This window comes from Macrotis lagotis, chromosome 1 (genome assembly GCF_037893015.1).
Source record: "Macrotis lagotis isolate mMagLag1 chromosome 1, bilby.v1.9.chrom.fasta, whole genome shotgun sequence".
Classification (NCBI taxonomy): domain Eukaryota; kingdom Metazoa; phylum Chordata; class Mammalia; order Peramelemorphia; family Peramelidae; genus Macrotis; species Macrotis lagotis.
Window position 1 is genome coordinate 801875347 of NC_133658.1, and position 16230 is coordinate 801891576.

Below are 16230 nucleotides of genomic sequence, written 5' to 3' on the forward strand. Positions count from 1 at the left end.
AAAACTCTTAACCTAGTTCTTTTCATACAGTGAAACTTTAGACTCTAGAGGTAAGTTGAAACATTGGTAACTAGCTCAGCAAAAACTTGGCTCTAGAAGCAAAACTGCAGAGTTGTCTGATATATTGCAGTTTTAATTTCTTATTTTTCAGTTGCTTCAGACTAGTTTTCTTTGTAGTTTATCTAACTATAATCCCATCACAAAAGTGTTGATCTTTTTAGTAACATATATTGTAGGATTGTATTAATCTACATTCTGTCATTATAACAGACGGTTTGTATCATAACCCTACAAGCATAACTCAGGCCTCATATGGAACTAATAAGCCTTGCAGTAAGTGGCCTTGTATAGACAAATAGTTTGGATGGAAGTGTGTGTGTGTGTGTGTGTGTGTGTGTGTGTAGCTAAATTTCTCTTTCCAAACTGAAATAACAAAATGATTCCTGGACCCCTAGAGTCCTTCCAGGCTTGGAAAAATGAATATTTAAAAAATAGAAATAAAATTGAGCAACCTTGATATTTAAATTGTCCTATTTGTTGGGAGGTTGGGGGGGGGGGGGTGGCAAGATGCTTGTTGAGCACAGGAACTAAAAATTCCTTTCTCAGAAGTACAGTCCCACTTTTATTTTTCAATATGACCTCCTGAACTGCCAGTGGGATTACTGATTCAGCAAAGCAGCATTTATCAAACCTTAGGAACTTGTTAGTTCCAACAGCATGAACACTAACATCAGAGTTGATCTGTCTTCCATAGCAAAACTTATATTGAATGTATAGTAGATTTGGGATGGAGTCAATATGTGCCTTTGGAAAAATCATGTATTTTCAAACAGAAAGTGTGTAGGGGAAGGATAGTTTCAGGGAAATGAAATAGTTATAGTTGTCTATACGAAGCCAAATATTTTTCCCTCAATCCTTTTCTTGCCCCACTTTTCTGTATTCCAGGGACTACAAAGTCAGGTTGTTCTTCTTGGTTATTTTAGTGCAGGGTTTTTCTTTTGCTAGTACACAATAACATTTATTTAAATTTTCCTTGGGCCACAGCTAAAAATTGCCTATTCCTGTACTCCTGATTTTTTATTGGGTGTAAAGTGTTCCTCTGTCAACCAGCAGGTAGAGTAGAGTAGAGTAGGAATCTAACCACTGCTACAGTCTTATGCCAATTAGTTAAAGCTAAAGCTCCTGCTAATTTGAAAACAAAGTTCTTATTTAGCTTCATTGGGTGACATACAATAATAAGAAGTTGTTACCAAAAATGTTTATTTCAGAACCTAATTAAAGGCAATTAGGCAGGCTCTTAATTTATTCTCTTGGTCCTCATGGCATTTGGCTTCACCAATAGAACAGGGACCTGACAAACTTAGACTAAAATTTGGGGAGAGGATTTTAAAAGGTATGTAGAAATGAAGCATTCAGTAAACGACTTACCTATTTTAGAAACTTTTGGTGATAGTGACTACTCATCTGAGAATTTTTGGTAGAAGAGAGAAAAGCCATACTAATCTAACCAGCACCTAAATTATAGGAGAGCAAATTTCATAACAAAATGACAGGTAGAATTCCATGGACTTTACCTTTGAGGGATAAAAATGAAATTTTGAAGGTACAAAGAGAAAGACTTATAATGAAGAAAAGACTTATTGTCTAAAGAGACTTCTCTGGATTCTCTGGAAGCTCCTTAAACCAAAGAAAGAAGCAGGATAGATATAATAGAGCTATAAGAATAGTTTCAAGAGTGCTAAATGTACTGTTCTTTGAGACAGCTAAGTGGCGCAGTGGATAGAGCACCGACCCTGGATTCAGGAGGATCTGAGTTCAAATGTGCCCACAGACACTTAATAATTACCTAGCTGTGTGACCTTGGGCAACACTTTAACCCCATTGCCTTGCAAAAAAAAAAAATAATAATAATGGTAAAACTCAAAATGAACCAGTTGGTTTGAAATACCAAGGACAAAGAAAAAGAATTCTAAAAAACTCAAATGAGAATAAGTAGTGGATCTAGGAAGGAAAAAAAACTCTTGCTTGGGGTATTTTTTAGAAGAGGGGAAGAAGAAAAAGAGAGAAACCTAATTCACATTTTATTTCTGCTATCTTTTCCAAACTTCCTTTTTCAACTGAAAGAGAAAATGAAAATAGTCAATAGGGAGTTGAAACTCAAGATAATTAGGAAACTATAGAATACCTGGTTACCTGAGTGAATTCTAGGCTAGACTTGATTCAGATCAGTCTGGTGGCTCAGGTTTGAGATAGATCTGCAAGTGGTTCAGTTTGTTCCTAACAATTATTAAAATGTTTACTTAGTCATAGGGAAAGAATATGCAGCAAAGATATAGCATTGACTTATTGAGTGTAGCTTCACAGATTTTGTTGTTGGCAGTGATGGTCTCCCTGGAGTGATTTGTCATTTCCTTCTCCAGATCATTTCACAAGTGAGGAGACTGAGGCAAATAAATGTGAATGACTTGCCCAGAATCACACAGTCTAAGGACAGATTTGTACTCAGGAGGGTGAGTCTTCCTGACTCCAGTCCAGGCACTATCTAGCTGCCCAGTGATCTGTCTTAAAGAAAGTTAAGAGAGAACCCTGTGATTCCTTGTGCCCTGGATTTTTTACTTAGGCCATAAGAAATCCATGTCAATAACCTTAGTTCCCTGAGCCAGTTAAGTCCCTTTTAGGGATATCCTAGCCTGGCAAATACTGTTCTAGTCATATCAAGATATTAAAAGGCAATTGTGATCATTGATCCTCTATCAGTAATCTCTGAAAGATTGTGGTAAATAAGCAGGATATCATAGGACTGGAAAAAGACAAGTGTCCCAATTTCAGAGAAAAAAGTACAAAAAGAGTGGGATCTGCAAACTCTACCAGGGAGCTTGACTTGAGTTCCTGACAGAATTCTAAAGCACATTATTTAAGAATGATAAGGAAACACAGTGATCACAAAGAGTCATCATTGTTCTTTGTTGGCAGGATTACTAGGTCTTTCTAGACTAGAGTAGCAGTGGAATGTTATTGCCATATTTTAGCTGAACATTTGACAAAATCTAGCAGGGTATTCTTATTTTTTAAATTTTATTTTTCCAATTATATAGAGAGATAATTTTAATATTCATTTCTGTAGAATTTTCTTCCTCCCACCCTACCCTCCAAATCTGATATATGTTATGCATGTACAGTCATGTTACACATATTTCCATATTAGTCACTCTGTGAAAGAAGAATCAAAAAGGAAAAACCATGAGAAGGGAAAAGCAAGAAACAAAGTTAAAAAGCTCAAAATAGTATGCTTAGATCTATACTCAGACTCCATGGTTCTTTCTCTAGATGTTACTGTTGCCCTGTTCAGTGTTCTCCTAGTTCTGTTCACTTCACTCAGTATCAGTTCACATAAGTCTCTCCAGATTTTCTTTTGAAATCTATCTGCTTGTTGTTTCTTATAGAGCAGTAATATTCCATTATATTCATATACCACTTTTTCAGCCATTCCCCAATTGATGGACATCTCCTCAATTTCTAATTCTTTACCGCCACAAAAAAAAAAAAGCTAGCATGTTACTCCTGTAAACTGAGGCTTCTGGTAGAATTTGTCGATCCCATTTTTTTATACTTTTTCTTCCTAAATTAGTATACTTGTCTTTTTCTAGTCCTATAGTACCCTTCTCATTTACCACAGCTAAATGCTTGTACAGTTAGAATTCACAATTGGTCATTTGTCTGGACCTTAAAGAGACTGGCTTCAAAGAAAATCACTAGCAAAGAATATTTGGTCCTGGACTGAATTTTATTAGAGAATTGTGTAAAGATAGATAGATAGATAGATAGATAGATAGATAGATAGATAGATAGATATATGGCATACTTATCAAGTTTTCATATGACACAAAGGTGTAAGGGATAGTTATTACATTGAACAAGAATCCAGAAAAATCCTGGCAATCTCAAATGTTGAGTTACATACAATAAAATAAAATTTAATAAGGATAAATATATGATTTTATACTTGAATCCAAAATATCAACCCCCACAATGGAGAGACATGACTGTACAGCAGTTTTTCTTTAAAAGATCAGTGATTTAATTGGACTGAAAGTTAAGTCTGAGTCAGTAGTATAACAGCCAAAAGTCTAGTGTGATCTTCAGCTATGTTAATAAAAACAAACTGTAGTATCCAGGATTAGGGAAGTAGAGTAATAACTGATGTTAGACCCTGAGAATACCATATCTCTAATATGGTGAAAGGACTATGATGTGTGTGTGTGTGTGTGTGTGTGTGTGTGTATGCATATGCATGTATGCGTGTGTATGCTCATATGCTTCCTTTGAAGAAGGGAAAGCTTGGGGGGCAAGGGGGTAAGGACATGATAACTGTCTCAATATTTGACAGATTGTCTTGTGAAATTAGGATTTATATTGAGGGCAGAACCACAGAGCATTGGGTAGAAGTTGGAGATTTAAGCTTGATAGAAAGAAATATTTTCCTAAAATTTAGAGTTGGCCAAAAATGGAGTCAATTACCACTCAGCATCAGTTCATGTAAGTCTTTCCAGATTTTTCTGAAATCTACCTGCTCATTGTTTCTTAGTGTTTCCTATATCTTGATGTCTTCATGAGATTATAGTTCAGGCATGGACTAGACTAGATGACTGACCAGGTGAGGTTATAGAAAGAGGAATGTATTATACTAAAACAAGAAGCACAGTAGCTACAAATATGTAATATATCATTAAAAGAACATTGGATTGTACATGTATAATATCAGATTGCTTGCTGACTTGAGGAGAGGAAAGGGAATAACAGAAAGGGGAAAAATTTGAAACTCAAAATTTTACAAAAATGAATGTTGAAAAACTATAATTGAAAAACATACTACTAAAAGTTTAAGTATATTGAAGTTGCAAAGCATAATATAAGATTGGGGAGAATTATTATCAGTGAAAGATTAAGAAAGACTTGCTAAAAGGTGACATGTCAATTGGGCTTTAAAGAATGTTATGCTCTGCATATTAGTTATAGTAAAACATAATGAGAGAGGCCCCAGATTGGGAGTTGAGATTTAAAATCAAGTTTCACTAATTAACAGTGTCACTAATTAACTGAGTCAAATTAACATAATTTATCAATACACACAAAAAAACCACACTGACTGATACCTATAATTAATACATACAGGATTGTTTTTTTTTAATTAAAGACTGTAAATCAAAGGAATTTTCCAGAAAGCTTGCAGAGTAGTATATATTATGAAACTTTTTGAAAAGACACAGTATGTTAAACATAAAAGAAGCACTGGACTTAGGGTCAGATAACCTGAATTCAAAATGACTTTCAGTATAACCAGGGATAAGAAAGTCATTTCACTTCCATGCACCTCATTTGTATCCTTGATAAAATGAGATGAACATACTAGATGATATCCCTGAAGTTCCTTTCCCTCAAAATCCTTTGAAGACCCAGTTGAAAATCAAGGTGATGATTCTGTTTATCCAAAATGGAGCCAAATTGTGTTGGGAAAAGTTTTGTATTACAAATGAAAATACCTGCTCAAGCACTACCTTTGCCATTAATTAGCTGTGTAACTTTAGATAAGTCATTTGTTGTTTTTGGAGCTCACATAAAATTAAAATGTTATAAAAATAAAGATTATATCATTTACCTTTAAAATTATTGATTCAGAGAAAAAAAATTTGTTTTTCTCTGCAGCACATGAACTTCAATCCAGGTAACAATTTAGAATTCCCACATTTTCTTTCTTTGGTTTGAATCAGTCACAGAGAGATATTTTCAATGTTGCATCTGAAGAGAATTAAATATATATTGCTGTTATTAAAAATGGGACAATGAGTCACTGCATTGCCTCAGAAATGCAGTGTGGTATTAAGCATTTTTTGATATTTAATATTTTCCCATATGAATCACAGGTGAAATGTACATGCCCATGTGTAAATAATTTTGTGCTTTTATTTTGAAACAATGAATTTAGATGCGTACTAATTGACATCAGCCATTCTGCTTTTATCAGTATAGGAAAAAGTATTTGTATTTTATGCAAGAGATGAAATCACTAACTATAGATACAGGGATTTGTTAGTGGTCATCAGGAGGTCATTTAAGTTTCTTCCTCTGGCCCTTCAGCATTGTTCTACCCAGAGTATTCTGAAAGACAAGAATAAATTATCCATTAAATTCCCCAGCTCAAGGATGCAGAACATTTATTTCTATGAATGAACCATTGACTTAAAGACCAAATCAATCAAAGGTTACACACAAACTAGAAAAGAATTTGATGAAGCTTTCTAGAGAGAAAGTATTGTAAAATTCAATCCAACAAACATCTGTTAAGTACTCTACTATTTGCCAAGACTTCGAATCAGTGTTAAGTATCCAAAAATGAATAGTGTCTTCCTTTATGATAGAAAAGTTTACAATCAAATGGTAGCAGTACAGTGTAGAAAACAGTCCCCAGACCTGGAGCAAGGAAATAAATTTGAAATCTGGTCCTGCCCCTGAGTGCTGAGTTAGGAAGACATGGGTTCATATCTTGCCACGGGCCTTTAATGACTTTGTCAAACTATACCAGTCACTTAACTGGCTTCAGTATCTCATTCATAAAATGTTGGGCAGAGGGGGAGGAATTGTTTAAACATGATGACTTATTATGTCCTTCCTTCCAACTCTAGATTTATGCTCCTAAGAAGGAAAATTATAGAGTAAGAGAGAGTGGGATAAAGACATAGAATGGATGAGGCTGAAATGATAGGTTATAAAGGAGTGAGGAATGGTGACTAGAACATATGGAGGAATCACAGGGATACTGAGTAGCAATTTATCGCTAGCGGCTCTGCACAGAATCTCAGGGCAATAGATTGTCATTGTCAACAGTAGCAATGGCAAGGTTGCTATTATTATCAATTCCCACAAGGAAGGTGGGAAGTAACCATGAGAAGGCAAATGGTTAGATAGACCCTAGTCAAGAAAGGAGTAAGTGAAGTCAGAGGACCTAGTCCCAACCTGTTTAGCCCTGTGAACTCTCCCCTTAGGACTTTATGCAATAGCCTACATACTGGCAGCCATTGTGAAGGAGAGGAGAACAAAGCAGATGGCAAGTGGCTGGTCCTTCCTAATTGTCCCGACAGAACTTAGTGGAATTCTAAGTTCATTATGAGTGACAAAGGTATTTTGGAGAAGTACCCTTTACTCTTCAACCAGGTCATATCTAAATGAGTGAATTCGTGAATGAATTAATGTTCTTGATGTCTATCCATTTCATGTTTGTGCTTTTTTGCTTTTTTCTCTTCTCTTTTTGCAGCTGAGATATCAACATGGGCTAGGGACTCCTGATTTAAGACAGACTCTTCCTAACCTGAAAAATTTCATGGAACATGGATTGATGGTCAGATGGTAAGTCCCTTGATTTCAAGCTATTTCACTATGGATAATGTTTCTGAGAAGCCTTCCTTAGATTCCCTATAGCTCTCAACTTGGTTGTGTCAGAAATTATGGAATCCTAAAATCTCAAAGCTAGAAATACCCAAGGAACATCCTGAAAAGTAGAAACTCATGACCTTATGAAGTAGTTCATTCTGCTTTTGCACACTATTTTTGCTACATGTTGCTCTAGGATTGACATGACATTACTTTCATCTCCTTCTATATCCTAGTCATTTATTTTGGAGTAATTTCTAAATATGCTATTCAGAACTGAATATGATTCTCCAAATGTGTTTCACACAGGGCAGAGTACAAAGGAAATCTCAACTCCTTCATTCTGGATTCTTAATAGTGCCCATGGCTGTGGGGCGGCTAGGTGGCGTAGTGGATAAAGCACTGGCCTTGGAGTCAGGAGTACCTGGGTTCAAATCCAGTCTCAGACACATAATAATTACCTAGCTGTGTGGCCTTGGGCAAGCCAATTAACCCCATTTGCCTTGCAAAAACCTAAAAAAAAAAATAGTGCCCATGGCTAGTTAGGTTACCAGGTCAAACTTGTCAGATTCATAACAGACTTGTAGTCTACTGCAAGATCTTTCCTTACTCATACTGCTCTCTTTCCCCTATATACCTTTATTGAGAGGTATTAACCCAAATGTAGCACTTCACATTTATCTCCTTAATATCTCATGAGTTGAAAAATTCTGATTGACTTATAGATTTTCTTCCATAGTGAGAAATTTGAAGGAGAAAAAAAGGACAGATGTACTTCTCATTATTAAGAAAATGAATAAATTTGAATTTGTCAACTAGAAAGTTAATGGAAAAAAAGTACTGGGAATTCTGTTGCAATTATTCATTGTATCATAATAATAGGAAAGAAATGATCTGTGAGATCTTTGGCAAATAACTGTTGCTAGGTTTCAGTAAATGGGAGGTGGGGGCAGAGAGTCTGCACTTGATAACTGTCAAGGTCCTACTGCAACACTGCATTGTGGAGGAGAAATGGTGGGGGTAGGGAAAATATAGGAAGCCCCAGAGAAGAGAAATTTATTGAAAAGAATATAAGGGATGGAAATCTTCTTTCTTGTTCCAGGCCTGCTGCCATCTTGCATTGCGGGTGTTTTTTTAAACATGTACCTTTATCTTTTTTGAATTTTGATTTTTCTCATTTGTAAAATTGATGTAATAGTTCCTCTCTGGCCTAACTCAATAGATTATTATCACAATCACATGAAATAAAATATTGGAAAATAGTAGAATATTGTCCATATATGAAGTACAAATGCAGTCTGATTTTCTCCAGAGATATAGTGACAAGTCAAGTAGATAAAAGGAGAGCTTTTTTTTTCTTTCTAATTGCTAAATCAACATATTAAAATTAGTTAAGAATTAGACTTTAATCTGGTTGGAGCCACATTAAAGAGTATTGTGGGCCACAACTGTTTTGACACTCTGACATCTTTGCCTTCACTGATGAAGTAGCCAGAAAGTAGCTCTATATTTAAAACTATAACTTGTCAGGTTTTTTTTAGTCTAAATAGTATATTTTCCCAGTTTTATGTAAAAACAATTTTAGCATTCATTTTTTAAAATTTTGAAGTCCAGGTTTCTTCCTCCTTCCCCCTTCTCCTTGAGATAGTAAGCAATTTTATATGTTATACATGTGTAATCAAGCAAAACATTTCTGTATTAGTCATGTTGTGAAAGAAAACACTCCCCCCCCAAAAAAAAAGGTGAAAAATAGTATTTGTCAATCTTCATTTAGACTTTCATCAGTTCTTTCTCTGGAAGTCAATAACATTTTCTCTTATGAATCTTTTGGAAATGTCTTCGATCATTGTATTGCTGAGATAAGCTAAGTCATTCACAATTGATCATTTTTACAATATTCTTATTACATATAATGTTCTCTTGGTTCTGCTCACTTAATTTTGCACTGAGTCATATAAGTCTTTACAGGTTTTTTTGAAATCATCCTTCTCATCATTTCTTTTTTTTTATTCTTAAAGATTTTATTTATTTTGAGTTTTACAAGTTTTCCCCTAATCTTACTTCCCTCCCCCTCCCACAGAAGGCAATTTGCCAGTCTTTATGTTGTTTCCATGGCATACATTGATTGAAATTGAATGTAATGAGAGAGAAATCATATCCTTAAGGAAGAACCATAAAGTATAAGAGATAGCAAGATCAGAAAAAATAAGATATCAGGTTTTTTCCCCTAAATTGAAGTTAATAGTTCTTGGTCTTTGTTCAAACTCCACAGTTCTTTCTCTGCTTACAGATGATATTCTCCATCACAGATAGCCCCAAATTGCACCTGATTGTTGCACTGAGGGAATGAGCAAGTCTATCAAGGTTGATCATCACCGCCATGTTGCTGTTAGGGTATACATTGTTTTTTCTGGTTCTGCTCATCTCACTCAGCATCAGTTCATGCAAAACCCTCCAGGCTTCCCTGAATTCCCATCCCTCCTGGTTTCTCTCATCATTTCTTAAAGCACAATACTATTCCATTATTTACAATCACATACCACAACTTGTTCAACCATTCCCCAATTGATGGGCATTCCTTCAATGTCTAAATCTTTACTACGACATATAGAGCTACTATAAATATTTTTTTTAGAAATAGAGCCTTTCCCTTTTTTTTTTTAATGTCTTTGGGATACCAACCTGGTAGTAGAATTGCTGGTTCGAAGGGTATACACAGTTTTATAGCTCTTCGGATCTAGTACCAAATTACTTTCCAGAATGTTAGATCGTCTCAGAGCCACACCAGTAGTGCATTAGTGTCCCAGTTTTCCCACATCCCCGCAAACATTTATCATTTCCCGTTACTGTTATTTTAGCCAGTCTGACAGGCATGAGGTGATACCTCAGAGTTGTATTTATTTACCTTTCTCTAATAAATAAGTGATTTAGATCATTTTTCAAATGACTACAAATAACTTTGATTTATTTAGCTGGAAACTGCCTGTTAATATCCATATTCATCATTTCTAAACAGCACAGTAACCTTTCATTATATTCATAAACTACAATTTTTTTTAGCCATTCTCCATTCAAGGAGCTTGCTGATAGTTTTAGATAGATATTGCATATCATTTTAAGCTACTTTGTTTCTACTTCTTTGCTATTACAAAATGGTGGTATAATTATCTTGGTGTATATATGGTGCCTTTCTTATTGCCATTGACTTCCTTGGCCAGTGTGGTAGCAATGGATTCTCTAGGTCATAGGGTATAGGCATTTTATGCACTTCTTCCATAATTCCAGATTGTTTTCCAGAAAGGTTAGACCAATCATTATTATATAATTGAGTCTGTCTTTCCATAGCCCCACTAACATTAACTATTCCCTTTTGTCATTGCTGACATTTTACTGAGTATGAAGTAAAACATAGGAGTTGTTTTGACTTGTTTCCTTAATAATTTGTACCTTTCCTATTATGATAGTATTCATTTCTTTTGAAAACAATGTCTGTGTTTGACTACTTATTAGTTGAAAAATTGCATTTATTCTTGTACATCACCATTTTTTGTCTATATATCTTAGATATCTTTTCCCCCAATCAATGTTTTACTTTCTTATCCTACTTAGAAAATTATCACTTCCTGCAGATGTGTACCTAGAAAATCCAGGAAAGTCAACTAAAAAAATTAATTGAAAGTAAATAGTAATTTGGTAAAGTTGCAGGATGTAAACTGAATCTACACAAATCATCATTTCTGTAGACTACTAATAAAACTCAGCAGTATGAGCTAGAGAAATTCTACTTAAAATAACAACAAAATGTATGAAATACTTGGGAGTCTGTCTGTCAACATGCACTCAGGACCAAAATAAATCTAGTTAATAACCCTGCTGAACTGAAGGCAGATTAAGCTAAATAATTGGTTGGGGGGTGGGGTTTGTAGCTAGGTGGTGCAGTGTATAAAGCCCTGGAGTCAGGAGGATCTAAGTTAATAATTACTCAGCTGTGTGACTTAGGGCAAGTCACCTAACCTCATTACCTTGCAAAAACAACAACAACAACAACAACAACAATAATAATAATAACAATAATAATAATAATAATAATTGGAGACACATTAATTGTATATGGGTATATCAATCTAATATAGCAATAGGATTATAGTCTAAATTTATTCAGTGCTGGGCTTATCAGGCTACCTAAGCATATTTCATAGAGCTAAAAAAAAATTCACAACAATGTATATAGAGGAACAATAGGTCAAAAATCTCAAGGATAATGATGAAAAGAAATGAGAAGGGAAAATCTGGTACAATACTAGATAACAATTATCATGAGAAATACTTTAGTACTGGTTAAAAAACAGATCGATCAATGGAATAGATTAGAAATACAACATACAAAAGCAAGTAAACACAAAAGGTTAAATAAATTCAAAGACCCCAGTTACAAAAGAAATACTCATTATTTGCCAAGAGCTTTTGTGTGGTATAAATTAGGCCTTAAACAAATATCAAACTAAGTTCTTAGTAAGTACCCAACCTAGATATAAATGGTTACATCATAGACAAAATAGAGGAGCAGGTAAGAAATTACTTTTCAGATTCATGGATAGGGAGAGGTTATGATCAAATCAAAAATAGACAAGATCACAGAAGAAAAACTGATAATTTTGATCAGACAAACTTAAAATATTTCATACAAACAAATCTAAGAGTTATGATTAAAAGAGAAATCATTAGCTTGGGGGGGCAGCAATCTTTGAAGCAAGTTTCTCTGATAAAGATCTTATTTCCAAGAAGTACAAGCTTTCAATGGCAATAAGAAAAAAATGCTCCAGATCACTAATAATTAGAGCTTTTGCTCTAAGTATTGCTTTCTTAACAACTCTGAAGTTCCACCTTACAAACATCAGACTGACAGATATGATAAAAAGTAAAATGACAAATGTTAGAATGGCTGCTAGAAAATAGTCACAGTGTTGCATTATTAATAGAGTTGTGAATTAGTCCAACTATTCTGGAAAACAATTTAGAACTATGCTCAGCAGATTACTAAATTATGTAGTCCCTATCTCCTAGTAATACCACTACTAGACTTATACCTCTAAGAGATCAGAAAAAGAGGGAAAAGTCTTATCTATACAAAAGTGTAACAACTTTCTTTGTAATGGCAAAGAACCAGAAACTAAAGCCTTGCCTATCAGCTAGGGAATTGCAGAAAAAATTATGGTATGTGATTGGAATTCAGGGCAATATTACTATGAGAAATGAAGAAATTATTTCAGAGGGCCCTTGGAAGACTTTTGTGAACTGATTCAGAATGAAGTGAGAAAAATAAGGACAAATTTATATTATATCATTTCTATTATAAAAACTAGTAATTCTGAAAGATTAAGACCTCTAATCAAGGAAATGTACCATGATTATTATAGAGGAGTCATCAAAAAACTCTACCCACCTTATGACAGAAAAATAAACTAAAATGTAGGTGTGATCATCATAGGAATTTGCTTTAACTGTGTTTGCCTCCTTTTTCTATCCTCCTCCCCATCTTTTTTTCTTTCTTTCCTCTGGGTGAGGGGAATTGAAAGGAAAAAATAACTTAATTAAAAATTAAAAAAGGAAAAATTCACTCCCTAACTATGGGTATGAAAGGTAAATGATCTGCTTCTAGTTCTTTGTTGTTTTAGTGGTATGATCTTAGATATTCAGATCACATATCTTTTTTAACTTATGATAAATGATGTAGTATGTTGTTCTAAATCTCATATCTGCCAAAGAAAGCAAGTCTTTCAGTACATTTTGGCATTGATGAGGGTCTGTCAGTCTGTCTTCCCCAGTATGCCACATTTAATGTCAATGGTCAGTACTAATAGCTTGAGTTATCAATTCCCTTATGTAAGTCATGCTGTAAGCAATATGGTATGGTGGAAAGAGAATAAAAATTTGAGTCTAAAACCCTGGGTTCATAACCCAACTCTTTAATTTGCTACTATTGTATTTCTAATATGTTTTGTACATTGTGGACATTTATTAAATGATTCTTGAATTTGTTTGGGAAAGTTAATGGAGTTTATTTCTTCTTGCCAATTACAAAGTCTTGTGTGGTGTAGTAGAAAGAACATTGAACTAAGTGTTTGAGCTTCTACTAGCTGTATGACTTCAGACAAGTCACTTCCATTCTCTGGACTTTAATTTCATCTGTAAAATTAATGCATTGAGTCTGGTCCCTTTACTTCATGTACTCTGCTACAGCCTTATTTCAGATCCTCATCTCCATCATCAACTTAGATTATTGAATAGCATCTTAATTGGTCTCTGTCCCTCAAATGTCTCACTACTCTCTAGTCTACTTGCTACTGCAAAAGTCATTTTTCTTGAGTACAGAACTGGTGATGCACATTCCCCTCCTCAATCAATATGAGTTCAAGCTTTTAAAGATTTACAAAACCTGACCCCACCACCCTTTCCTGTCTTCTTGAGCATCCCTCTACATCCCATACTCTTCTGTCCAGCTAAGCTGGCTTCTCTGAACTTCATAGTCTGGCAAAACAAATTCCTATAGTAGCCCTGTACAAAAATATTTCTTTCTGCATTTTAAAATCATCATCTTAATGTCAGGAAGTCAGTGCCATATTCCATCATCATTCTTTTTAACTCATGATTTATCATTGTGGTAATGAAAGTCCTAAGCTCTTTCAAAGTTGTTATTCTTTATAATGTTATTTATTATATGAATCATACTAGTTCTGCTCATTTTGGTCTTACATCAGTTCATAGAAATCTTCCCAATTTCCTCTGATTTTGCCCCACTTCATCATTTCTATGTTTATATCATATATATCATGTTTATATCAGTTTAACTACCATAATTTATTCAGCCATTCCCAGTAGGGAAGACACCACTCTTAGCTTCCATCTTTTGAATTCCACAGAAATAGCTGTTGTTATTAATTTCCTACATATAGATCCTTTCCCTCTTTCTTTGTTTATCTGAAAAATGGTCTTAGTGGTGGTATAGCAGAGATAAAAGATTTGTCCATTTTAGTAACTTTTTGTACATAGTGCCAGATTGTTTTATAAAATGTCTAGACCAGTTCAAAGTTCTGCCAATAATGCAGTAGTCTACCTTTCTCCACTTCTTCTCCAACATTTGTCATTTTTTCTTTTGTCATTTTTGCCCATCTGATAAATGTGAGGTACAACTTTATTATTGATTTACAGATTTAAGAAGATAAATTATTCATTGCTCCTCTAATTTGATTGTGCTGTCACTTTATTTCCAAGTCATGTGTTCAATTGCAGTTTACCTTGCTATTTGCTGTTGTTGCTGTTCAGTTGTGTTTGACTCTTTGTGATCCCATTTGGGGGGGGGGGGGGGGTTCTCAAAGATACTGGAGTGACTTGCCCAGGATCACATAGTTCACTAGTAATTGTATGAAGTTGGGTTTTAATTCAGATAGACTTCCTGACTCCAGGCCTGGCACTCTATCCACTATGACATCTTTACCTTGACACAAGGTATTAATATGTACCTCGTTTCTGTCAGACTTCTTTCTACTTTGTACAGCCATTTTTGTCCAATATGCATTTTTGCCCCAATTAAAAATGAAGGAGGAGGGCCTGGGTTTACTGAATACCATGTTCTAATGTGTATATTTATTACTACAAGTTGTGAATCTAATTTGTCCCACTGACTGAAATCTTTTTATTTTTTTTTAATCAGTAGCAAATTATTTTGAGAATTACTACTTTATGCTATAGTTTGAGATCTGACACTGCTAATCCTCCTTTTCTCCTTTTTTTACTTCATTAAGATTCTTGATTTTTTTTCCTTCCAGAATTTAACTCTATGAAATAACTCTTTGATCATTACTGAATTAGTAAATTCACATTGATAATATTATTGTTTTATTTTAACAGTTTGACCTACCCTTGAGAAATTATTTAGGTCTGTCTTTATTTCTATAAAGAATATTTAAAAAATTGTTGCATTCTTATCATTCCTGTTCTTCATGGAAGATAGACTTCAAGACATTTTCTACATTCCATAGTTATTTTGATTGTAATTTTTTCTCTTCTTTTTTGAAGTGGTAATTCTTTGTTTCATTTCTCTTACCTAACCTTAATGACTAAATGGACATTGACTCAATCAAACTATGACCTGGGAAAGACCAAGTTTTAAAAAGCCAAGGTCTCCCACAGTATCCAGGGCCCTCTCTAGTTGTTCTGTTCCACATCTGGCCACTGGAGCCAGAAGACTCTGGAGAAGAACATGGGACTGGTGACTTTGTATAGCACTTCCTCATTTAAATCTGATTCACTTGCATGTCATGGTATCATCTCCCTGATGTCACAGTCTTCTTCGAGAATGAAGGAAAAGCAATAACAACCAAATAATTTCTCTTTCTGCTCACTTTGTTGTAGAATACAGGAAAATTGTTAATTTGTTTGAATTTATTTTATAATCCTGTAACATTGCTGGATTTACTAATTATTTCAGTTAACTTTTAATGAGCATTTTATGGTTCAATTATAGCCTGTTTGCTAATGTCATTTAAAAATTTTTTGCATCAATATTTTTACTAGTATTGGTCAACATTTTCTTTTCTGGTTTAACTCAAAACTATTTGTATCATTGAAAGACTTTGAAAGAAAGACTCTTCTTTTTCTGCCTTTTTATGAACAAATTTATGAAATATTTCAATTAATTATTCTTTGAATTTTTGCCAGGATTCACTTGTAAATCCATTTGGCCCTATAGTTTGTTCAATTTATTTTTCTAATAATCTATTTATTTATCTGGGGATTTTATATTTG

The 16230-nt window shown here is 34.3% G+C and overlaps 1 protein-coding gene across 3 annotated transcripts in view; it reads left to right on the forward strand.

Annotated features, from left to right (window-relative positions):
• Positions 1-16230, forward strand: part of UVRAG (UV radiation resistance associated) — a 383712-nt gene that overhangs the window by 320488 nt on the left and 46994 nt on the right. For all 3 annotated transcript variants that reach the window (XM_074216910.1, XM_074216911.1, XM_074216912.1), the window contains one exon: positions 7310-7401. In XM_074216910.1, the coding sequence (XP_074073011.1) occupies positions 7310-7401 (92 nt within the window). The remainder of the gene's footprint in view (positions 1-7309; positions 7402-16230) is intronic.